General features: G+C 49.4%; 1 protein-coding gene across 3 annotated transcripts in view; it reads right to left on the minus strand.

Annotated features, from left to right (window-relative positions):
• Positions 1 to 3058: 3058 nt before the first annotated feature.
• Kcnip3 (potassium voltage-gated channel interacting protein 3) overlaps positions 3059 to 25867 on the minus strand; it is a 75491-nt gene continuing 52682 nt past the window's right edge. The window contains exons 3-9 of one of the 3 annotated variants that reach the window (XM_027919799.2): positions 12706 to 12826; positions 12268 to 12337; positions 11946 to 12016; positions 7115 to 7222; positions 6361 to 6465; positions 5637 to 5699; positions 3059 to 4905 (exon numbers count right to left, since the gene is read on the minus strand). In XM_027919799.2, coding sequence (XP_027775600.1) covers positions 4858 to 4905; positions 5637 to 5699; positions 6361 to 6465; positions 7115 to 7222; positions 11946 to 12016; positions 12268 to 12337; positions 12706 to 12826 — 586 coding nt within the window. In that variant the 3' untranslated portion in view covers positions 3059 to 4857. Of the gene's footprint in view, positions 4906 to 5636; positions 5700 to 6360; positions 6466 to 7114; positions 7223 to 11945; positions 12038 to 12267; positions 12338 to 12705; positions 12831 to 25867 lie in introns of all 3 variants that reach the window. The other 2 variants (XM_071601898.1, XM_027919802.2) reach the window with 2 other exon arrangements.

The raw sequence follows: 25867 nt of genomic DNA on the forward strand, positions 1-25867 counted from the left end.
GCCTCATGAGCTTCCTTGGCCACCGTGAACTTGGCCAAACGTTGTTCCTGACCACCCCAGGCCGCTGGATGAAGGTCAGAAACACAGGAGACCTGTAACTGCCGAGAAATGACCTGAACTGGGAAGGGGCTGGTCGTTTTCAAGTTCAGTCCTAGGAGAACGCACCCTCAGCTGCTTGAGACCCAGAGTCCAGGGGACCTCTTTCCCCTGGGGTCCCTGACAAGCCATCAGGACCTGACCAGGGCCTGTGCAGGGTCTCAGTGGGGTTTGCAAGCTCTCTTGGGGACTTAGAAAGGCCTGGCAGGTTCTGTGTACGAGGAGTTGTGTGTCCCAGTCAGATGTATGAGTGGCCATGTGCGTCCTGTTTAATAAAACCATGGGCAGAGTTGCCACATCCCCTCACCCAGCACCTGGCTTGGTCCACTTGTTAAGTGTCCCTCGATTCTCTTAGTGTTTTAGGGGGGAGACGTGTGGAGAATGAGCAGAAATAGGGGACTGTGAAGGAAATGACAAATAGCTTCCCTTCCATACAGCCTCCCTGGGAGACGCCAGACCTGAGGATGAGGTGGAGATGTGGGGTACAGCCACCACCTGGTGGTCAGATGGGGACACAACACTTGGGACAGCTGCACAGGGAGGAGAAGCCGGACCCTCTGCACTGCAGACCAGCCACTTCTCTGGGAAGCATTAGGGAAGGGCAGGGGTCCTCAGTGTTCCCATTCTGTGATGTCAAGGTAGCAAGGGGCCCCATGGGCCACAGTGAGGGTGAAGGAAGTGGGCCATGCCACAGGATGCTCTGCCCTTACCCTGGGCCCTCTGTGGCTGGCCTGCCTAGCCATGCAGGGACCAGTAGCAGGTGGTTGAGCATGTGGACAGTGCATTACCTGCTGTGGCCTGATTGGTGTGACTGCCCCTCAATAGCTGGCTGGTCCCATGGGGGCTTTGGAAGAACTATGGAAACTGAAGACCCTCTCAGACTTATTTTTAAGACCAGGAAGCTTCTGAAATGTCCTTTTTCTGATGGCTTATTGATGGGAGTCACCCTTCTCTAGGAAGGGTAAAACACAAAAACTTCATTGGGGGGGGGGCAGAGAGTCCCATTTATTAAGGGGCTAGATTAAGAATTAATTAAGACACATGTTAAATTATCATAACAACTCTGCTAGAGTTGTTATGATCAGAGGATTTTTCTGTTTACAAATAAGGAAACTGAGGCTAGTAAGATAACAGAAAATTCTAGAATGGAAGCAAGGGCCCTATGCCCTAGATGTGGTGTGGCACGTGCTGAGGAATTTTCCCTGTGGGTGGTGTTATCAGGGACTTAATTCTTCAGAGTTGGGGAGGGGTCCCTCTACAGCCCCACCTCTGCCACCCCAGGGCATCCCTCCACCCATGTCTAACCTACACTTCTGTGTTGGGGCAAGGGTGGGGAGCAGCAGGATCCTGGCCCTTGAACTGATAAGAGCAGCCCTGACACCTGTCCCAAGGACAGTCAGTCCATTGGCTGGCCAGAGGAAAGCCAGGCCCAGCAGGAAGGGCAGTCTTCAGGTCATCAGGGTCCTGGGGGTCAAGGGGAGCTTGCCCTCCAGAGAGAAAGAGGATCTGTGGAGCAGGAAGACTCTGCACACGGCACCAGAGAGGCCGAAGCAGAGAGCAGACAAGTGCACAGAAGCAGCGCCCAGAGCAGAGCGTGTCCAGGACCCAGGTGGCCCAACCCCTCTGTGGGAGCTGAATTTGGTACCTGTACATGTGCTCATTTAGCACTTGTTCTATGTATGTCTGTCTCACAGAGAAGGAAACTGAGGCACAGAGAGATTGTGCAGATAGCCCAGCCACACAGTGAGTGCATGCTGAGCTGGGGTTTGAGTCCTAGCAGACTGGCCTCAGAGTCACTACCCTTGATGACCATGTCACAAGGACGTGTGTGAGCTGCTGGAGGCCCTGTGCACTCAGAGCTGATGCAGGGTCATTAGAACTGCCCCACAATCCTCATTCTAGTCCCTCTTCCCAGTGGGACCACTTACAAGGGGCCAAGCCCACCTGTCACACCTGCCCCTGGCACCTGGTCCAGCTGGGTACTCAGCCACCACCATCTCTGAGCCCCTGAGACCAGAGACAGCCTGTGTTTGTCACAGCTACTTAAGTCCACATCCTGTCTGTCACTCTGAACCCACCCCCACCTGCTTGGTACAGAAAGAGCACAGGCTTGGGGTCAGCCAGAGCTGAGTCCCCATTCTGTCCTCACTGGTCTGGGTCAAGGCAGCCTACCCCAGCGCCTGGCCTCAGCTGTGTCTGCTGACCAGCGTCTGCCCTCAGGGATGAACCCTGTACACCCAGGGCTGTGTGCTGCGTGCTATGCTGGGGACCCTTTGTTAGTAAGGTGACCTCCTTACCATTCCCAATGTGACCATGGATGGGGGAGGGGCGAACGTATCCATGCTTTCTGTGCATCTCATAAAATGAGTGTAAAGTTGTTTTTTTGGATTTGTTAGTCCAGTATCTACTTATATGTCAAAACTGATCCCAAAGGTAGTGACTTCAAACAACAGCAGGGACATTGGTTTGGCTATCCATCTGACGCGGGGGCCTGGCTCAGTCCCCTCTCTCCCCTCATTTCTGTCCTGTTCCCTGGCAGAACCCTTGAGTTTACTCTCAAAAATAAACATCAGGAAAGGAAGGTGTCTAGGGGCTCCTTTGCTCCCATCTGCCCTGTGACCTGTACCCTCCAGCCACGGGGACACCCACAACTGACTTTCCTGGAAACAAAAGAATCCTGGGGATGAAGCCTCCAGAAGTCACTCTACTCCACCGGCTTTGCGTATAGGCTCCGGGGCTGGCTCTGCTAGAGGGTCCCCAGGCCCACCGAGGACACCTGACTCTTCCAGACTGGGCCTTGGCGACATCACCCTGGGAACTGGGGATTTCAGGGGTGTCCCTCCCATTGAGCCAGCTGCCAACATTCATCATCAGCACAGCGTGAACCGTGGCTGGGAGCAGCAGAAACGGCCCACATTCAGAGTCGAGATAGATAGAGCCAGCGAGAGTCCCTGTCCTTTCTCAGGTTTATTTTATTAAAATAGACAGGACAGAATGTGGGTGGGTGCTGGGAACAGGGGCCACCAGGCCGTGCCCAAGGGAGGCGCTTCTGCCATGCAGACATGCCGCAGCCTGCGTCCCAGCGTGGGAGACAGACCCCTCCTGGCGGACGTGCAGCCACGAGGCCAAAGGGGCAAGGGCACGGCGGTGACCCTCTCCTGTGGCCTCGGCCCCCACAAGCACAGCCACACCAGCTAGAAGGGCCGGGCCGGGATCCCTGAGCCAGGGAAGCAGATGCCCTCCTGAAGGGGAGGGGACCCCAGTCAGACGGGAGACAGGGTGTCAGTGCAACTCTGAGGGCGAGGCCCACCTTTCCTCTGAGGGCCCTGCTCACCCTGGGCCAGCCTCCTGGGGACACCCAGGGACTCCTGGAGCCAGGCCTGAGCCGAGGGGGCAGCAGCCGTTGGATGGAATGTATCGTGTGGGAATGTCCCTGGAGGCCCGTGCTGCCCAGGACAGGGCTCTTACTCAGGGAGGCCTGGGCAGGTGGGAGCAGCCTCTCTCTTCCTGAAGGTTCTGTCAACCGGCCACCGACTCCCAGTGCTCCAGGCTGGCCCCTGCCTTGCTGACAAGCCTCATCCCCAGGGCAGAGCCCAGCCCAGCCCAGCGGAGTCCCTGGGATTGTGCTTTTGAGTGTTGGTGAGCTGTGCTGGGAATGGGCTTCAAGACCCCATGGCTCTGAGGCACACAGGGGACCCCTGAGTTGGTTCCCCAGAGCCGCCCTCATCCAGGCTGCTGGGACCCAGAGCTCAGCGTGCCAGGAGCGCCTGGCCTCCAAAAGCAGAGTGTCCTTGGCTCCCCTTGGGGTGGCCTGCGCCGCAGGGTGCTTGTGCTTTGTGTACAGGGCCGCGTGAGGGTGGCCACAGAGCTCCAGTGGGGCGCGCAGCCAAGCTGCCGGGCCAGGGGGCAGGGGCAGCAGGAGAGGAGGGAAGTCCCTGCCCAACCTCTCCCAGCACGTCCGCTCCCTGGCTGCCAGTCCCTGAGCCACGTGACTCCCCCAGGACGTGAGGACTGAGGGGAGAACAGCCTGGTGCGGGGACGATGGGCACCCACTGCGTTCCCGTCCAGACAGGAATGGGTTCAGGGAAGCTTCTTCCTGCCTGGTGGAGGGGACAGACAGTTCCCCCCTCTGACACGCCAAGACGCAACCCCCCGGCAAGAGCCCCAGCTGCTTCCTGGCATGGAGGAGAGCGAGGCCAGGGCCCTCACACCCGAGCTAGCCTCACAGTGGGTGGCCTGGCACAGCCCCAGCTCCTCCAGGTGGGTGGAATGACAGGGTCTCAGGATCTCAGGGAAGTGGTTCTAGAAAGCTGCAGGCCCCGCCCCCCCGGCCATCTCTTCCCTAGCTAGAGCCCCTCCCCATCAGCTGGCTCTCCAGGGTCCTGCAGTGAGGCTTTCTGGGAGGCCAGGAGTGTCTGGGGGAGGCCAGAGGAATACTGGGGCTAGGCCCCTAGGAGGCGGGCTGGGGGAGGTCTCAGGGGCTCACAGGGGTTTTGCTTTGGAGACCAGGCTGCCCATGCCCAAGGCTCTTAAGGACACTGGCTGGTGGGGGCTGAGCCCCTCCTGACTCCACCACCCTCTGCCAGCCCAAATGAACCGTGTGTGTGTGTGTGTGTGTGTGTGTGTGTGTGTGTGTGGAGTACACTGCTCACTTTTTGCAAATATATTACAAAAAACTTTGTCATGGAGGCTGCTCCTGGCAGGATTGAGGTTTCCTGGGGGTGAAGTGGCGGCAGCCACCCAGGTTTTCTCCCACACTTCCTAGATGACGTTCTCAAACAGCTGCATGGAGCTCATGATGTTCTCATCCTGCGTGGAGAGAGCAGTGACCTGGTCAGGCACTGGGTGGACAGGGCCGGGGAGAGGGGTCCCCAAGCCCACCCACCCAGGTGGAGTCAAGCCCCCGATGCTATCTCGATGGGTGGGTGGGGGTGCTGAGGAGCAAAGACAGGGCAGCGGAGCCCCCTGCTGTCCCGGCACAGCCTGTCTGCAGCTCTCAGGCCCGACAGGCCCACAGAGAAGTCCCTGGCTGCACATCCTGAAGAGGCTGGGTGACCAAGAGGCCAGCCACTCGAGGAGCAGAGTGGCTGTGAGCTGGTGGGGGCCTAGCATCCTGCCCCGGGGGGGGGGGTCTCTGAGGGAGGCTGGCTGCAGTGTTGGGGGGGCTCTGGGTTCATTTCCCCAGTGGCCCTGTCCCCAGGGTTGCTGGGCTGATCACCCTCCTGCTGGTCTACCTCTGTCCGCTCTGATTCAAGGTGCGAGGAGGGAGGGCTGAGGGAGGGTCTTCACAGGTGGGTGATGGGCTGGCAGGAGCAGGCCAATGATTGGGAGGGTCCCCAGGGTGCTGATGGCATCCTCCCTGGGCCCCCACAGGGGCAGGCCCAGGACATGTGTGAGGTGAGAGCCCGGGTCACCCTCCCCCTGGCATCTGGTCCCCAGCCCACCTACATCTGGTCCACCCTCCCCCGGGCACCCCGTCCCCAGCCTACCTACCTTCTTGGGTGATCCTTCCCCGGACACCTGGTCCCCAGCCCACCTACCTTCTGGCAGCTCTCTAGGAACTCGTCAATGGTCACCACCCCATCCTGGTTCCGGTCCATTTTCTGAAACCCAAGTCATATCCGAGGTGAGTCTGTCCCCCACCAGGGACAGCCCTTGACCCAGCCTGAGGGAGCCATGGCAGGGGGGTGGAAGCCCCCTGCACCCCAGTGTGTTCCTGTACCCCTGCCCTGGGTGTGTCTGTTGTCCACCCCAGGGCTGGCCTTTCCAGCGTCTGACACCTGCGTGCTCCACTGCTTCCGGAAGACCCACCTGGGCTTCTGCCTCCCTCATTCTCCCTGCTCACCTGGGCCTCACCCCCCAGTGCACTCAGGGCAGAGGAAGCGACAGGACCCAGAATGGCGAGGGTCTAGAAGCCCCTGTGAGTGGGAGCCAGGGCCTGCAGCGCCTTTTGCCACGTGGGCCCCAAGGCCACCGTCTGCCAGGTTCCTTCGGGAGTTGCTGGAAGTGCTCCCACAAGGTGCCAGAGCATGGTGGGCACGTCGGCTGTCCCACAAGCCCCAGCCCAGCCTGCCTGAGATGAGGCTCCGTGGGGCAGTTCTTCAGGGAACAGTGACCACTAGCCAACTAGGGAGTCAAGCTGGACACCCCTGGGGGAGTGGGAAGGCCCAGCGAGGGCAGGAGGGTGGCCCCGGGATGCCCTGGGGCAAGTTGGGCTCTCTCCGCTGGGCTCCCTCCCCTGGTGCCAGGGCAGGCGCCGCCCACCTGGAAGAACCTCTCCACGTGCTCCAGAGGCGCATCTTCCCGCAAGATGGGGTAGGTGTGGCGGCCCATCATGTCATAGATGGACTTCATGATGGCCAGCATTTCCTGGGAGGCAGGGCACAGAAGGGCTGGCATGAGCCGGTGTGGGTACCCAGCGGCTCTGAGGACCCCAGGAGAAGGGGCTGTTTCAAAGGACAGTTACCACCTCTAGTGGGCGGTGAAGGACCAAGAGAGACCCTGAGAGCCACAGAGAGACCAGCTCACCCTCATGGTCACCCAGCACCAGCTTCTGACTCTCTGAGAGGTTTGACAGAGATTGTCATTTGCCACTCTGGAAGCTAGACACTGTATCAACTACTTCAGATACAAAAAAAAAAAAAAAAAAAAAAAAAAAAAAGGTATTGCGTTTATCTACAACTAAAAAAAAAAAAGTTTTTATTTATTTATTTTTAAGGTCTGGTCCTGTCTATACTTCTACCTTAAGAGACCACACTGACCCTCTTTCTTGGGAGGGGCCAAGGCCAAGTCCCCTACGTCTGCCCTGACCCTCTCTGTAGCAAAGATGACCAAGAACGCGTATTGGGCTGAATCGAGAAGTGTGGTAGAAGCCGCACTGTATGCCCAGGCGTCCAGGACTGAATGGGGGACAGGAGGGCCACCCATGGAGAGCCACCAGGAGAAAGGGTGGAAAGAGCAGTCTGGTGGGGAGTGGTGATGGGGACGAGGGCAGAGGGCCTGGCCCGCCACCAGGTACCTCCTTGGTGATGTAGCCATCCTTGTTAATGTCATAGAGGTTGAAGGCCCACTTGAGCTTCTCATGTACCGTCCCTCGCAGCAGGATGGAGAGCCCGACCACGAAGTCCTGCAGAGGAGAGGAGGGCCACGAGTGACCACCCAAACCCCGTTCCTTCTCCTGTTCACTGGGAAGCTCTTCTGCAGGGGTGGTGTCTCCATGAGAGTGGGGAGGACGCCGTCCCTCTTGGTTGACATGTGTGAGCACATGTGCCTATACCAGCGGGGCCTGTGTCCCCCGCCTGGGTGCTGCCATCGCCTGTGGGGCAGGACCCAGGAAGCATTACTAAGGTGACAGACATGGTTGTTCACACAGCTTCCATGTGCAAACACCAACTGGTTATGGCAGTTGACAGGGGGCACGTCTTTGTGCCCACCTTCTGCAAGGTTAGAAGGCTGAGCCCCCTGCCCCTCTGGGGCTGCTCAAAAGAAAGGGGTTCTACCTGGGGAATGGGGGTGCAGGTGGCTAACTGCAGCGCATCAGAGGACTCAGATTTTCTGGGTTTGAGAAAGCCTGTTCCACCAGAGGGAAAAACTAAGGGGAACAGAGGAAAAGAATTTGGATGAACAACGATGATTATAGGAGAAAAAAATTAACAAAAGCCTCCAGATTCAGAGTATAGAAATCTTGCCTCCCTAAAATAAGAACAGGGTGCTATTGGGAAAAAAAAGAGGTATAATTGGAAACAAGAAAGAGCTCTTGGGAATTAAAAATAAGAAAGCAAGATGACAGACTCAGAAGGAGGTTGGAAGGGCCAGTGGGGCCTTCCAGAAAGAGCTGGAAAACAGAAAGGAGGACTGCGAGGGCCCCCCTGGGAGAACCAGAGGGTCCAGAGCTGGGGGGCTTCTGAGGAACCGAAGCACCACGGAGACCCCCCTTCAAACCCCAAGTCTTGTGGCCAAGTCAGAAGGATTTCAGACGTGTCACTCAGAGTGATAGGCATGAGTTTATGGATGAGATAGGGAAAAGGGCAAGGGACCCCCTGAAGGGAGAGGGTGGGTCCTCTTGTTAGTGGACAGGCAGATGTGAGTGGTGGAAGCTGAGGTTACAAGAATAATTCTGTACAGTAGCCCCACTGTACTGACCCCCACATGATTTCTTTTCCAAGAAGCAATTTACTTGCAGTTCTGCCTGACCTCAAGAGGAATCCACCTTACCCTGAAGGGGGGACTTTTGTGACCAGATCCTGAAACTCTGGGAGATAAGGATAGTTCCTCCTGGCCATAAAATCTGTAAGAATGTATGGTTAAGAATCCAATTAGAACCGCTCAGCATGGGCCAAGGTGACCTAGAGATGCCATGACCGTGGGAACTTGAAAGTCTGATGTCACCCTGCTGTCAGTCAAAAGCCAAGAGGTAGACCTGGACAGAACTTTCTGGAACTTCTCTGGGATCCCCAATAAAACTGGAGTTTGGGAGAGGCACACTGTCCCTCTCCACTCTGAGAGGACCCACCCACTCTCTCCCTTGAGGGTGTCCCCTTTCGCTTTTCCTATCCCTTTAGTAAACTCATGCCTGTCACTCTGAGTGACATGTCTGAAATTTCTCTGACTTGGTTGCAAGACTTGGGGTTTGCAGTGGGGTCTTTGCAGTGCCTCAGTTTCTCCAAAGGCCCCAGCTCTGTAACAAAAGGAAAGAGCGACACGGGTCAAAGAGATCAGGAAAGAAGATGGTCAGGAGGAAGTCTGTGGGTCCCTGTGAGGCTCTGCTGGGTGTGGCATTCACATCACTGGGTGAAGCGGAGCCTGCACCCAGTGCCGGCTGTAGCCTGCTGGAGAGTAGGCAGTGGGGTGCATGGCCTGGGAAGCCCTGGCTGTCCACCCCCCACAGAGGACCAGGACTCACCTCTGAACCAGAGGGTCAGGAGGAGCTGCCCAGCATGCCACGGCGGACGACAGGCTCAAACAGGACGAGGCGGTTCCCAGCACACACCCTCCTGGGACCCACAAGCTCTGCCATGGGAGGCCACGGTGTGGGGCCTGCTCAGCAGCCATGCTTCTAAGGTGGGCCCCGGGGGCACCAGCACCACCTTCTGCCATGGCCCGCTGCTAGCAACCAAGAAGTGTGCCTACCTGTGTCCCTTAGGGGTGACAGTACTAGGAGATGGAGGTGGCAATGTCCTTTGCCAGGCTACTGGTGGGCCTCATTTGTAAAGGAAATACGCAGGTGACCCTGAGTGTGGCTAGCCCAGGTCTGGGCATGTTATGGTTTGGATGTGAGGTGTCCCCGAAAAGCTCATGTGTGACACAATGCAAGAAGGTCCAGAGGAGGAGTGACTGGGTTGTGAGAGTCTTCATCCAATCTGTGAATTAATTCCGATAGGGATTAGCTGAGTGGTAACTGAAGGCAGGTGGGGTGTGGCTGGAGGAGGTGGCATTGGGGTGTGGCTTCGGGGTATATATTTGTATCTGGTGGGTGGAGTCTCTCTGTTTCCTGATCACCACGTGAGCCTCTTCCCTCTGCCACACTCTCCCGCCATGAAGTTCAGCCTCACACCAGCCCTGAGGAATGGAGCCAGCCTTCTATGGACTGAGACCTCTGAAGCCGTGAGCCCTTAAATAAACTCTTCCTCCTCTACCGTCGTGCTGGTCGGGTCCTTTAGTCACAGCAGCGGAAAAGCTGACTCAGAGTGCATTGCTGTTCTAAAGTTCAGGGCCACACAGCACAGTTTCTCATCTTCAGTTATAACTCCTTGTTCTGGTCACCAACACCCAGGAATCCTGTCATATCACAGCTCCTGCTCTGCCACTGTCTCTGAGGCCATGTCCAGGGAGGTGCAGGGCTCCTATGGTGTCCCCTAGACCCAGGGGACACAGGAGGGTGCGTGGCAGAGCCCAGGGCAGGTGCTTGGCTGGCAGTGGGGGGCCAAGGGTGACTATCGGGGTGGCTGGCTGCCCTCATCAATGACACTCATCATGACCAGGGATGCCCAGCCTGGCTGATGGCGTGGTTTACTGCAGGGGTGGGAACAGAGAGGTGCCCATGCCTTCCAGGTGGGTCCTGGCCAGCACTTTCCAAAGGCACAGCTCAGCCAAGGCCACATCCACCCTCGGTGGCCCGCCTGTATCCTGGGTACCGAAAAGCACCAGCCAAGAAGAACTGTTTAGAAAGCTCTGTGCCTCTCTGGCCAGGTGAACCAGCTGAGTTAGAAAGGCCCGGATGATGCGGAGGGTGGAAGGGAGGCCCACACCAGGCTCCCTGCTGCTGGGACCGGAGCAGGTGCCAGACCCTGAGGCGGGGAAGGGGACTATATCTGAGGTTTGCTGGCTCTGAGGTTTCTTTCCTTTTTTGGTGTTCATTTTGGGGAAGGCAGAGAAGTTACACTATTTCATTATCCCAGTAAATTGTAATGAATGTGTGTCTTATCCCCAAGCACACGCAGAAAGGATGGGGGTCATCGTAAGTATTGATAAGCTGACTTGACTTTCCATTTTAGGGGTGCATGGAAGGTTCTGGAAGCCTGGAAGTGAGAAGGGCCATGTGCCCTCTCCTTCTTTGAACACGGCTTCCTGGGGGTGAGCACTGACATCAAGAGGCTCCTGGGGGGTTCCACATGAAGCCAGGGAAATGCATTTCATCCGCAGAGACGTGCATGGAACTCTCAAAAAGACACCAGGAGGACGGCCTTCTACAGTGCCCAGCAGGATGGCTTCCGCACCAGCTCCGTCTCAGCCTCTGACAGACCACCTCCCACAAAGACTGCCTCCAAGGACCCCAGACCTCCCTGGGGGGAGGGTGGCCATGACCCTCCTGAGCATTCCCCAGCACAGGGCCCTGCTAAGCCGTTCCATTCTGAACAAGAAAACCGCGCCCTGCCACGCCTGGCTGGGCCCTGGCTCTGGACTCTCTCTTCCTCTGCTTTTCCTTCAGAGGTCCCCGCTGCCTCTGAGAGGCCACGTGGGAAACTGGCCACCAGGGACGGGCAGGAGGAGACCAGGAACCCCCATCACTCTGACGCTGACTGGATCTTCCCTGTGCTGTGGCAGTGGTATTTGGGTGATACTGAAAATAAAGGAGACGCCAAGGCCGGGTGCCACACAGGCCGGGAGCCCTGCAAGTGCGGAGGTGGGGGGGGCTGTGGTCACAGAGCAAGGCCGAGGCGTGGGGCTGCCCCAGCCCATCTGTCCTGTGTGTCAGTGTGTGGTCGGCACACAGTGTAAAAATAAACCAGGTGGTGCTATCGACGGGTTATTATTACCCCGAGCTTCTCTGCTGCTGGCAGTGGCGCCCTGGCCCTGGAAGCCGAGCTGGCTGGGATCGATCAGGCTGCCTCCTGCAAGGTGCTCCTCTCTGAAGAGGTTTCAGTGTTTCGCCTGCAGCTATTTTTAGGGGCTCAGGCTCCACAGCTGAGGCCTCTCTCAAATGATGCCCTGGTGGCCAGGCCTGGGAGGAGCCCCTGGTGCAGAGCAGGCAAGGCCCCCTGGGGGACACTGTCTGTGGTGGTGGCGGGGCCTGGCTTCCCCTTGTCACACTGGGGAACCCTGGGCCTCGCTCTCAGCCTCCAGCTGGGAGGATGGCCTGGCGCCCACTCAGGCTGTTCTCGAGTGTTTCTGGCCTGCTTGTGCAGTAACTAGGAGCATGGCACCCCATGCCCAGCACCAGGACTCGGTCAGACCTGACCCCTTAACATGCACGTTCACACGCATCACAGCCACTGCCCATGTAGGAGCAGCTGGGCAGAGCTGGCAGCCAACTCCTGGAATGGAGGAGAAGACTCAGAACAGGGGACCTGGGCAGCAAGGTCCAGCTCCCTGACCCTCTCTGTGTGTGGCACGGGCCAGCAGGGACCTACCTCGAAGCGGATGGCCCCGTTCCCATCGGCATCGAAGGCGTTGAAGAGAAAGTGTGCGTAGGTGGTGGCATCTGGGGAGAGCAAGGGTGAGGCTGGGTGGGGACGTTGGATGTCTGCAGGCCCACCCGCACCCTGGCCGCCCCAGGGAGGGGGTCCCAGCTTTGCCTGGGGCAGGAGGCTCTTCAAAAGGGACAGAAGCAGTGCCAGTCCTCCAGAAGGCAAGCAGTGGCACCAGGGTGTGGGTGGCAGCTGGATCTCCTTCCCGCGCATGGGATGGGGGCGGGGCTTTGGAGCAGCCCCGCCCACCTCGCCCCGGACTCACCTCCCTGAGGGAAGAACTGCGAGTAGATGAGTTTGAAGGTGTCCTCGTCCACCAGGCCCGTGGGACACTCCTGCAATGGGAAGTCACCCCCTCAGCCATCCTGGACAATCCCTGCTCCAGGCCAAGTCCACAGCGCCTGGCCTCTCCCTCCCCTGGAGGGCTGCACGCTGCCGGGGCCCTGCTGGCCCTGGGTGGGGGCTGCCCCCTCATGCCAAGCTGCTCCACATGTTCTGCTGAGGAGCACAGTGGCCGTCACAGCGTCCACTCTGGGGCCTGCCCACCCCAGGCAGCTATCCACAACACCCGAGCTCCGGAATGCCCCTGTAGTATCCCTATGCTTTGCAGAAGTTTCTAGGAGGTTCCCTGGGCCAGGGTCCCTCCTGCTTGGATGGGGCTGGGCAGCCAGGCTCCTAGGGCCTCTCCACAGGAAGCACTCACGTTCTTGAAGCCCCGATAGAGTGACTGCAGCTCCTTCTTGGTGAACTTGGTCTGTGCCTGCAGCTGGTCCAGCCCCTCTGGCTGGTGGCGCACCGTGGACAGTTCCAGCTCACTGTCACTGCTATCTGGAAGGGACACAGACCCAGGAGGGAGAGACATGTGCTGTGGGCAGGTGCCAGGGCATGAGCTGAAACAGGGCATTGAGGGACTCTCCTTGAATGACACCTATGGTCACACAGGCTGTGCACTGAACAAATGGAGGGACTGTGATAGAATGGCATGCTTGGGGGTTGTGCCTCACAGCTTCTCTGCTCACTGACAGGGCCTCCCCGCCTGCCTCACCCTCAGGGTGCCCCTGCTCTCAGCCACACAGTGGGAGAGGCACCAATCAAGGGAGACAGGAGGAAAAAGACAGCAGACTAGGCAAGAGGAACCCTCGACCTTCAAGACCCTCTTCTTAGACCACCCTTCCTTGAGGCCCTCCCGACTTGCGGAGGAGTGGGGGTGCTGCTCATGGCCCACTGCGAGCTCACATGCTGCTATTTGGCCACATCTGGCACAGGGGTGTTATTCTCATTTGGGGAGGGGGCCAGAACTCCAGACCCATGGGGCAGGGACCAGACCTTTCCTTAAAAAAAGAAACCACAAGAAAACACAAACAACGGCTACTACCTTAGTGGGGAGAGGGAATTCTGAGCAGTCTTTACTATTCGTGTTTTTTTTTTTTAAACATCTTCCTGATTTCTTTTGGTATGGTCACTTTTACAATAAAATAAAGCTGTGAACAAAAGAGCATTGTGCCCCCATGCCTTGTTGGACAGCAGGTTCACATGGGAATGTCACTGTCCCACTGCCAGGGAGGCACGGCCCCCAGGCAAAGCGTCTGCTTCCCCTGCACCATGCAGAATGGTGAGTCAGGCTTGTCTGCAGAGCCCATCCTGCTGTGCCCTGCAGGGGGCGCTCTTCAGGGGCTTCCCACACTGTTGGACCAGAGCCCAGGATGCCTCCCTGGGCTGGGCTCCTGAGCAGAGCTGCTCTGGGCTAGGCGATGAAAGTACCCTGCTTCGTTTCCCTGGTCCATGCACAGTCCAGTCTCCAAGGCAACTACTTCCTGTCTTCCTTCTCTTTAGGTCTCCATCCTCCTCCCCATCTTTACCCTGAGATTGATCCCTACTTCATCAAGAAAACAAAAACCATAGAAGGAATTTCCCCAAGCTCCTGCCAGCACACCTGCCCACCTACCTGCACAGGGCCCAGACTCTGCTCTCCCTCTTCTGTCCCTGCGAAGGCAAACCCTCCTGCCTGGGCTGTGGGACTTGGCTCCCGACCCACTCAACCGTAGGGCTCCAGCAATTCTCCCCACTTCCTCATCGTCTTTCCCTCCTCCTTTCCAGATCATCCCCATTATCAGATGAACATGTTGATAAGTCTGGCAATCCTTAGTCAAAGGGAGCCTAGGCAAACCGTGTAGCCAGCAAGTCCACTGTGGGTAGACACACCCCAGAGGCTCTTCCCCAGCTACGGGGGTCTGTATAGGAAGCTCACAGCAACAGTCTTTTCCGGGGGCAGGTTGGAGACAGCTCAGTGGTCTATCAGAGCAAGATCAAAATGCAGAGGACCCAGGCCAGGGAGAGCAGGTGATCCCATGAGCACAGAGCAACACGTGGGTGGATGCCAAAACTAAGGTGTGTCCTTCCATTAACAGGCAGAGTCTTCAGATTGCATCAAAAAACAAAATCCTGCTATATGCTATCTACAAAAGGGATGCCCTTAATACGAAGATGCAGACTGTGGGTAAAAGGATCAAAAGCTGGACATTTCCTGATATACAAAATTCATTTCATCCAGAAGATGGAATAATCTGAAATATAATATAGTCGCCCAGTAACAGAGCTTTAAAATACCTGAAGCAAAAAACCTCAGAACTAAAAGGAGAAACAGATTACACCCTAACCATAGCTGCAGACTTTAACATCCTTTTTCAGTAAAGGGCACAAGTAAATATATGAAAGATTTAGAAGCTATTATCAACCAATTTGGCCTAATTGATATTTATAGAACAAACGTAAAATACACATTCTTTTTGAGAGCACATTCTGTGGTCATCAAGATACACCAGATGCAGGGAAATAAAACAGACTCTGACCACAATGGCAATAAGTTAAGTTCAAAACAAGATATTCAGACTATCTCAAATATTTGGAAATTTAAAAAAAATATATACTTCTAACTAACTCATAAGCCAGAGAAGAAAAACTGCAAGGTGAACTTTGAGTTGAATGATCATAAAAACACAGTATATCAAAATCCGCTGGGTGAAGCTAAAGCTGTGCTTAGAGGAAATGGCGTAGTTTTAAATTCCTTCACTGGAAAAGAAGATTGGTACAATCTTGGGGCTCCAGCAATTCTCCCTACACCTTGAGCTTCCAGAGCTAAGCTTTAAAATCTAGAAAAACCAGAGCAAATTAAATTCAAAGTAAGTAGAATAAAGAACATAGTAACCATAAGGTTAGAAAACAATGAAGAAAGGGCTGGGGATGTGGCTTAAGTGGTAGCGCGCTTGCCTGGCAGGCATGGGGCACTGGATTCGATCCTCAGCACCTCATACAAATAAAATAAAGATGTTGTGTCCACCGAAAACTAAGAAATAAATATTAAAAAATTCTCCCTCTCTCTTAAAAAAAAAAAAAAAGAAAAGAAAAGAAAACAGGCACACTCAGAGAGAAACCAATCAAGTCATCGAGAAATGCAGTGGGCAGGTCACAGATGCCAGATCACAAAGGACTCATTTCCAGAATATATAATGAACTTCCTCCCATTTTTTAAATAGGCAAAAGACTAGGAACTTCACAAAAGAAGATATATAAAGGCCAATTAGCACAAGAAAACTGCTGACACTGTCAATCAAAGGAGTAAATTAATCCAATTCAAAACACAAAAATGCCCAGTCATCTATAATTCTAAAAACACCAAACACCCGTGAGGATGTGAAGCAACTGGAACTCTCACATGCTGTTGATGGAAGTGTGAGATGGCACAACCCTCTGGAGAGCTACTTGGCAGTTTCCTACAAAGTTAAAACACACATCAACCTTGACCTACTTACACAAGGTAAGCAAAGATAAAGTGAAAATATTCTTCCACAAAAAAGACTTGTTCAAGAATACTGATAATAGCTCTATTCTTTTTTATATTTTGTCTTTATTATACTTTTTGGTGGTACTGAGGATTAAACCCTCCTGATCTACATCCCTAGCCATTTCTGTTTTTCATTTTGAGACAGGATCTCACTAAGTTGCTCAGGCTGATCTTGAACTTGCCATCCTTCTGCCTCAGCCTCCTTTCTTCCTTTTTTTTTTTTAATATTTATTTTTAGGTGTAGATGGACACAACGCAGTGTCTTTATTTTTTAATGTGTGGTGCTGAGGATCGAACCCGGGTCCCACCGGTGCTAGGCGAGTGCTCTACTGCTGATACTGCTGAGCCACAATCCCAGCCCTATTCTTTTCTTTTTTTTTTTTTTTGGTTGTTGATGGACCTTTACTTTTATTTATTTATTTATTTGGGGGGTGCTGAGGCTCGAACCCCATGCCTCATGCATGCTAGGCAAGCGCTCTACCACTGAGCCCTAGCCCCAGCCCAGCTTTATTCTCAACAGTCCCTAACATGGAAACGTGGCACATTTATCGTAATGGAACACTAGTCTCCATTTAAAAAAGAAGGGACCATTGATACATGTCACAATGTGGATGCCGCTCAAAAATATTGTGCCGGGGGAAAGATACCAGATGTGAAAGCGTTTACACCGGCGTGACTCCGTGTATACAAAGGCCTAGGGCAGGCAGCGCTAATGGCACTGTGATGGAAAGCAGCGCAGCAGGGGACGTGGGGGGGCACGCTCGTCCAAACTCAGGGGACTGAACTCAGGCCTCTGTGCATTTTGTTGCATGCAAATTAGACCCAAATTGACAAGAAAAGACTGAGGAGACTTCTGCTTTCGGTGGTGACAGGACGTGAGCGCAGACTTACCTTCCCACTGCAACCGACTTTAGAACTGGAAGAAATATGAGAGGAGAGTGTTTTCGGGGCTGGATGACGGCACAGGGCTGCGATCGTGGCCAGCAGGGAACTGAAGCGAGGTCCGCAGTCCCCTGGGACGTCTGCCTGGAGACAGTTTCCAGACTGTGGCACAGGGAGTGGGACGTGAGCTAAGGCGCAGCTGGTAAGGCTGGGAGGGGAGCTTGGGCTACTAAGGCAGGTGGAGTGTTCAGAGCAGCGTCCCGGGGAGGAGCGGCCACAGGAGTCTGGGTGGGCCTTCCCCTGGGGGTCTTGACCAAAGGCTGGGCTGCAGGATGAGACTCCACCAGGCCAGCAGAAGGTGGCTACTGGGACCGGGGAAGGTGGGATGAGGGGCACAGGGACATATGGGAAGTCATGCAGTGGTGGGACCAGTTGGGGAACTGGCTCAGGCAGAATGTCGATGCCCTACCTCAGGGGTCAAGATGAAATTCCAGAAAAGCTGTGCTTTAGGAGTGAGGACCCTGCCTGAGGAAGAGCATGCTCTACACCTAAGGGCAAAATAAATATGAACCGCCTCTGGGGAGAAAGCCTAAAATAAATTCTACAAAAATCAAGCAATCTGCCAGGCACATGGTGCACACCTGTAATCCCAGTGTCTCAGGAGGCTGAAGCAGGAGGATCACAAGTTCAAAGCCAGCCTCAGCAACTTAGTGAGGCCCTAAACAATTTAGCGAGACCCTGTCTCAAAAAAAGACACAAAAAGGGGCTAAGGGATGTGGCTTAGTAGTTAAGCGTCCCTGGGTTCAATCCCAGTACCAAAAAAAAAAAAAAAAAAAAAAAATCAAGAAATCTGTCAGTAACTTCTTAAGTGTCTGTCAAAATTCAATAGATTTATATCAAGATATATAATTTAGACAACATAATTTCATAGGACATAACATTCATAATGTCCAACATAGAATAAAAAATTAAAAGACATGAGAAGCAGCAGGAAAATGTGATCATAATCAAAAGGTAAAGGAGTGAGCAGAATTAGTAGATTTTTATAATTGGACTTATTATTAGAATTACTAAAATGAGCTTTAAAACAAACATTACCACCATGTTGAAAGATCTAAAGGAAAGAAAAGAGCAACAGATGGGGATCTTGGTGGGAAAATTATTTTAAAAAGAATGAAACATAAGTTTTAAATCTGAACAATAAAATCTAAAATAAAAATTCATTTGATTAATTTAGGATGCACATGACAGAAGACAAAGTCAGTAAGCTTACAAGAGATAGATATCATCCAAACTGAAGTCAAAGAGAAAAAAATATCAACATCATGCAGAGTCTCAATGATAATATCAAGCATTCTAACATATTTATTTAAAATATCAGAAGCAAGCAGGTTGGGTGAGGTGGTGCACACCTGTGATCCCATCTATTAGGGAGGCTGAGGCAGGAGGATCATGAGTTGAGGACAGCCCAGATGGGATAAATAACAGGACTGTCTTAAAAATAAAAACCCACAAAAACAGAAACAGAGGAAGGAGAAACTAGGATATAAAAAACGTTTGCAGAAATGGTGGCCAAAGTTTCCCTGAATTTGTTGAAAAATATCAATTTACCAATCCAAGAAATTCAATGAAACTCAAGAAACACAAATCAAAAGAAACATCATGCTTAAACTGATGAAAATTAAGGACAAAAAAAGGGCAATTTTTAAAGTAGCTAATGATCATGCTTGAATTTTGATTCTAAAATCAAAAATGTTCTCTCCACTTTCCCCTGTCCCAGTAGATACCTTCTTTTGGTGGAGTCTCATAAACATACTGCAGAGAACACAAATGTCCTCTACCGTACTGCATACCTTAAAATATTATTCAGTATTTATTCCTGAAAAAATTACAAAATCCAGACTTTTATGGGAAGAACTTCATTGGGTTTCTGTGAGGATTAAAAGAGAAAACATGGAATAGCAATTGATTCATTGTGAGCACTCAGTTAATAAACTTTGCTGGAGACTAAAAATAAATAAACAAACAAATAATAAATAAAAGTGGCTGGTGAGGAGGGGAACCACCTAGAACAGCAACGAGAAAGACACCTGACTTCTCATGAGAAATGATGGAGGTCAAATCAATGGAACAAACTTTTAAATAACTGAAAGAAAAAAATGTCGGTCAACTTAGAGTGAAATAAAGTCATTTTCAGATAAATGAATCATAGAGAATTTGTTGTCAGCAGAACTTCACTAAAAGAAATGCTCAATGAAGCATGTTGAGATAGAGGAAAATGATATGAAATGAAAATCCACATCTGCAGGAAGTAAAGGGAAACTAACAGGAATATTTTGAACTGAATCTATGCGGAGGGTAGATCCAGGATTTGGTGAGTGCAGCTAACTCAGTATTTTGAGGAAAATGTAAAACATTACATACCTATTTTAGGAATGGAGAACATTTTCCAACAAAGAATATAAACTTCCACCTAAGAAACTAAAAGTAGAGGAGAAATATACACAGAAGGTAAGCAGAAAGATGAAAATAGGAAAATAGAAGAAAGAAATCAATGAAACTAAAAATAAAAAATAGAGAATATCAAGGAACCCAAAATATGAAAACATTGACAAAACTGATGCTGTTCTGGGAAGAATAAAAAAGAAAAAAAATAGATACAAAATACCGGTATCAGGAATAAAACAGGGAAAATAAATGCAGATTTTCAAGACATTGAAAGGATACAAATAAAATATTGTGAACAAGTCTTTGTACACAAATTCAACAATTTTGATAAAATAGACCAATTCCTCAAAAAGCACAAACTAGGGGCTGGGGTTGTGGCTCAGGGATAGAGTGCTCACCTAGAATGTGTGAAGCACTGGGTTTGATCCTAAGCACCACATAAAAAAATAAATAAAATAAAGATATTGTGTCCATCTACAACTAAAAAAATAAAGAATAAAAAAAGCACAAACTACTCATGTTGGCCCAAGATGGAAAAGATAACATGAACTGCCCCAGTTGATCCTCCTTATGAACACAGGTGCAAAGATTCTGAACAAAATATCAGCAACCTGAATCCTTGTGTGCATAAAAATAACAATACATCATACCAAGTAGTGTCTTCCAGGAATGTGGGGCTGATTTAATATTTGAAAACAAATCAATAGGATTCACCATATTAATAGTCTAAAGGAGACATCAATTGATGTGACATGATCATCCATAATGTGGGGAAAAAAAACTTCAGTGAATTAGACCTGGAAGGGAATTTTCTCAATTTGATAAAGGGCATCTACAAAAAAAAATCTATATTTCACTATATTTAACACCAAACTTAATAGTGAAACACTGAATGTCTGTCCCCTAAGATTAGATGAAAGGCAAGAATATCTGTCCTTCCCACCCCTGTTCAACAACACTGAAAGTCCAGCCAGTGCAATAAAGAAAAAGAATAAAAGGAGGGAATGAGGGAGGGAGGAAGGAAACATAGTGAATTGCAGGGGTGATAAAACTGAAGGTCCCCTTTCTTGTCTCTTTTATCTGTTTTTGAAGCTAAAGAGAAAGAAAAAGCCAAACCATTCCTACTTGCAGATGATGTCTATCTACATGGACAGGATTGCCTATGTAGATAATCCCAAGAAATCTACAAAACCAAGTAAAGAAAAAAAAACCTTAATAAGTGATTTTAACAAAATCACAATAAAGTCTACATACAAAAATCAATCACGTGAGCAATGCACAATTAGAAAAAAAAAATTTAGGCAAAAGGGTTGTCTTAGTCCCTAAGCTGTATGGCACTGTAGTGCTATAGCTGAGTACCACAAACGGGGTAATTTATAGTTTATTTTTATTTTTGGCATCAGTGATTGAACCCAAAGGTGCTTAACCACTGAGCAACATCCTCAGTCCTTTTATTATATTTTATATAGACACAGGATCTCACTGAGTTGCTTAGGGCTTCACTGAGTTGCTGAGGCTGGCTTTAAACTCACGATCCTCCTGCGTCAGCCTCCTGAGCCGCAGACTGGGTAATTTTCAAAGAATAAAGATTTATTCATCTCATGGATGTGGAGGCGGGGAGGTTCAAGGTCAAGGGACACATCAAGTGAGACCCTTCTTTTTGGTGGGGACTCTGCAGAGTCTTAAGGTGGCATAGGTGAGACAGAGGAAGCAAGCTAGAGAGAGCTGCTTTTATAATGAAGCCATTCATTCGATAACCCATTAACCTACTAATGCACCGATCCATGAATAGATTAATCCATTTATGAGGGCACAGCCCTGATGACTCAATCACCACTTCATGGTACCAGTGGGTACTTCCTAAAACTTCACCATGAGTATTAAATTTCAACATGAGATTTGGTGGGGAAATTCAAGCCATGCCAGGGGTCTTCTGAATTGTAGTGGTGATAATGTCTCTTTTATCTGTTTTTGAAGCTAAAGAGGGGAGGGGGAAGGGTGATGGAGACTTTCTGTGCTTCTTAGAAACTCCTGGGCACTTGAACTTTGACGAGTACAGGAAGGTTCTAGGTGTGGGTTTTGCCACTAGGCAGAGGGAAATGTGCCCAAACCAACAGCAATTTTAAGTCAGGAAGGAGATGAAGCACGTTTAAGAATATGGAGATTAGTTTCCAGCTGGGAGAGGAGCTGGAGGAGATGACTGTAGGTGACAGAAACTGTAAATCTATTGCTAGCTAGGATAGAGACAAACCTGTTTATGAACAGATGTGGGATGGCTAAGAAACAAATTTTGTAAGAGAAATTAAAGATGGAAAATGATCATGACTCTTCCATGATGCTGCCGTCCACCACTATGAGAAGCCATAGGAAGGTCCCTGGTCTGTGACTGGAGGACTCTTCAGTTTTCCTGTTTATTCAAGTCTCAGTGGTATCTTGCACAACAGCATGAATGATGACTAATTAATTACAAGGTTATCCTTGGTGTGGAGGTGAGAAGTTTGTAATTTAAAATTGTTTTTTTCTCCAAGCAATTAGCCCAACTTTGATCTGCAAATTCATTATGTATTATAATTTCTATTAAAATTTTAATTCATTTTAATAAAGTAAGGAACTAAATACAGCTTATAATTCTCTTTGAATGCAAAGTAAATTGGAATAAAACTCTTCCACTGATGTAAAAAATAAGTAACCAAATTTTAAAAATGACACTACGAACAATCACATTCCCCACCAATAAAATACATCTAGCAAAACATGTGCATGTATGTAAAACTGAAGATCTGATGAAAGAAATCACAGAAGATCTAAATAAATGAAGAGGCATACCATGTTCATGGATTGGAAGATTCAGTATCATAAAGATGTAAATTATCTTCCAAATGACCTACAGATTTAACACAATTCCTATTAAAATCCCAGCAAGTTTTCTGGTACATATAGAGTATTCTAAAATTTACATAGACAAAGGAACTAGAATAGTTAAAACAATTTGGCAAGAGAAGAATAAATATATTGCTAAATAAAAAGGTAAACACAGACTGAGAGAAAACATTTGCAAATCACATATACGACAAAGGACATCCAGATTATATTAAAGAACCCTCAAAACTCAGCAGAGAACAAAGAGCCCAAATTAATAAATGGGCAAAAGACGTGATCAAACGCTTTGCTATGAAGGATATATGGACAGTATATGAAGATGCTTAGCACCCTTTTCCATTAGAGAAATACAAATCAAGCCCACAGTGAATTACTACTATGCACCTATTAGAATTGTTTAAATAACAAGTACTGATAGTGTCAGGGTGGTACAGATGCAGAACGACTGCAGTGCATTCTGCTGACAGGGGTGAAAAATGGCACCGTCCCTCTGGAAACCAGCTTGCCAAAACACACACTTACCATATGACCCAGCCATCCACTCCCGGTTACTTATCCAAATGAAATAAAACCAATGATATTCCCACAACCACGTTTAGGCCCTCATCTATGGTGATTTTAATTCATAATTGCCCCAAACTGGAAGTGGCCCAATGTCCTCCAACCAGCACACCAACAGAGTGTGGCACACCGGGATGAGAAGGACAAACTCCCGAGACAATCAAGAACAGGAACGAATTTCAAATGCAGAAATCAGAGAAAGATTCCAGGCACATGAGGCCAAACAGTTCAGGGCTCCATTTATATGACATTCTGGAAAAGATAAAATCATAGAAAATTAAAGCAAAAGACCAGTGGCTGCTGGGACCTGGCAGGGTGTTGGGGGGAGGGCAAGAGAGGGGCTGACCATCAAAGGGGGAGTGGGAGGGTTATTCTCCATCCTGTCTGTGGGTCTGGCCACACAACTGTGCATTTGTCAAAACTCATGGAACTGAACACCAGAAAAGGTGAATTCTACACTGGATAAAATTAAAATGAAATAAAAATGAGAATAAGTGCCTATAGAAGAGAAGGAAATGAAGGAATAAAGGGTAAAAAAGGAATCAAGAAAGATGTTTTATATTTTTTTTTAAAGAGAGAGAGAGAATGAATCTTTTTTTGTAGATGGACACAACACAATGCCTTTATTTTTATATGGTGCTAAGAATCGAACCCGGGTCCCGCCCGTGCTAGGGGAGTGCTCTACCACTGAGCCACAATCTCAGCCCCTGGACTGGCTCTAGCTCAGCGGTTCCTTCGACACAGAATCTACAAGAAAGATGTTTTAAATGAGTCAAAGTTGAGGATGTCCTATGAACAAAAGAAGAGAAAATCTCTCTCCTGAGAGTCAAAAAGCAAAAACCAAGACAAACATCCCAAACCTGCTCTTTTCTCTATTAAAAAAGTGAGGATGACAAAACTACCTTGATTCACTTTCCGATCTTTATCTCTCCATCTTCTGATCTTTTTCTGATATTTATCTCTCCATCTTCACTTCTTTTGTTACTTTTCTCCCTTGAACTAACTCCACTCCCAGCCAATGGCTTTTAAAAGGATGATCAGTGATCTCCAATTGTGAATCTGCTGGTCAATACAGTAATTTTGATTTCAAAATCATCTGAGGGCAATATGCCCATCATACTCTGAAAGACAGATGCAAACCCTAATCCAGATGCTGACTCACTGAGTCCAACTGCACAGGTACACAGTAATCAAGAAGGTGTCCCCTGGAAGAGGGTGAGGGGGAACCGCGTGGAAATCCTAACTCAGAAAAGGCATTGGATAAACTCCACACCTATTTATAATAAAACAAACAAGCAAGAACTCTAGCAATCTAGAGGTCAAAGGGAACTTCCTAACTTGCGAAGTTTATATTTAAAAATCACATTGTCAAAAAAAATGTACAGAAAGTATTACATTTAATGGCAAAAGCTCAGATCATTCTCTTGAAGATCTAGGACAAGACAAGATTGGCTACGATCACCACTAATCAATGTCCTGCCAATGCCAGGAGGAAACTTAGAGAAAGGAATGCATGGTGTAAGAACTGGGAAGGAAAGAATAAAACTGACATGATTTTCAGTGATACGGTTCCTACAATGACCCAAAGAATCAACAGATGTGAGAGTTCAGTAGAGTTGTCTGATGCAAAAGAAATTTACTAAAATCAGTAGTTCTCTACATCAGTAATAACCACCTAGAAAAAAATAACTAAAAAAGATAACACTCAGCAACAAAACCAAAAAGGATCTAAATATTAACCAAAAATCAAAGGACCTCTATATAGAAGGATAATCTGAATAAATTAGACATTCCACCTTAGATAAGGCCATATACTTTTATAAAGATGTCATTTCTCCCCTAAAGTATTTTGTAAGCAAATTCAATTCACCCCACCCCCAAATCCAGGGCAGGGGTGTTGCTTGGTGTAAAGTGCTCATCTCTGACCCTTCTCCCGCCTCCAGACTGCCCACCCAGACCCAAGGCTCCATCACCACCTGGATGGTCTCCCCTGCATGTGCAAGGCTCTGGGTGTGATCCCTGGCACTGCTTAAAAAAAAAAAAAAAAGTCCAGTTGGATTTTTTGAGAACTTTGGCAAATAAATTCTGAAATGTATATGGAAGAATTTTTTAAAATTAAAATTTAAAATAGAAAACCCACAAAAACCTAAAAAGCAAGAATAAAGGAGTTTTCCCTCTGGGCACAGTGGTGCATGCCTGTAATCCCAGAGGCTGAGACAGAAGGATCTCGAGTTCAAAGCCAGCCTCAGGAAAAGCGAGACACTAAGTAACTCAGGGAGACCCTGTCTCTAAATAAAATACAAAATTGAGCTGGGGGTGTGGCTCAATGATTGAGTGCCCCTGAGTTCAATCCCTGGGGGAAAAAAAAGGAGTTTTCCCTATCAGATAATAATGTATATTGCACAGTCACTATAATAAAAATTGTATGGTTGGAATACACCAATGAAAAGACTAGGGAAGTCAAAGAGATTCAGGTATTTTTTTTTAATTTTTAATTTTAGATATACAAAACAGCTGAATGTATGTCGACATATTACACACATGGAGTATAGCTTCCCATTCTTGTGGTTGCACATGACGTGAAGTTACACTGTTCGTGTGTTCTTATATGAAGTAGGAAAATTATGTCCAATTCATTCTACTGTCTTGAGACTCAAATATTGCGGGGAATTTTATAAAAGTTCAGATTGTTTAGTAGATGGTCTTAGGAACATTAGAGCACCAAAAAGAAAATAAATCTAGATTTCTTCCTTAGAGCACATGCAAAAAAAAGAAAAAAGAAAAAGAAAGATGACTTAAAGATCCCTATGCAAAAGGTAAGCTATAGGGTTAAAATAAAATCAAAGGGCCTCTTGTTACCTACAGTAATAGAAAAAATTCTTAAAAAAACTTCAAAAGCTCAGACCATAAAGGAAAAAAAATAATTGATGAACCCAGTTACATAAAAATGAGAGGTTTCTGTTCAACAAAACATAGAGTTTGAAACGCAGAGAGTTTACAGATGTCCAGAGCAGAGGATCTCTGAGAAGGAAAGGGAAAGATGATCAGACGCCTGAAAGACACTCCAAGTCAGTAACAGCAGGACAATGCAGATGAGTTGACAAGGCCACACCTCCGAGGTGACCGAGAAATGATAATAGGAATCCCCTCCTTGGTAGCGGGGGTCTGGGAGTGACTTAGGGAACCTGTCCACCTCGGGTCCTCCCCCAGCCTGCTCCCCCGGGCCTTCCAGCTCATCCTGCCACATCCTGCC

Source organism: Marmota flaviventris, chromosome 14 (genome assembly GCF_047511675.1).
Source record: "Marmota flaviventris isolate mMarFla1 chromosome 14, mMarFla1.hap1, whole genome shotgun sequence".
Classification (NCBI taxonomy): domain Eukaryota; kingdom Metazoa; phylum Chordata; class Mammalia; order Rodentia; family Sciuridae; genus Marmota; species Marmota flaviventris.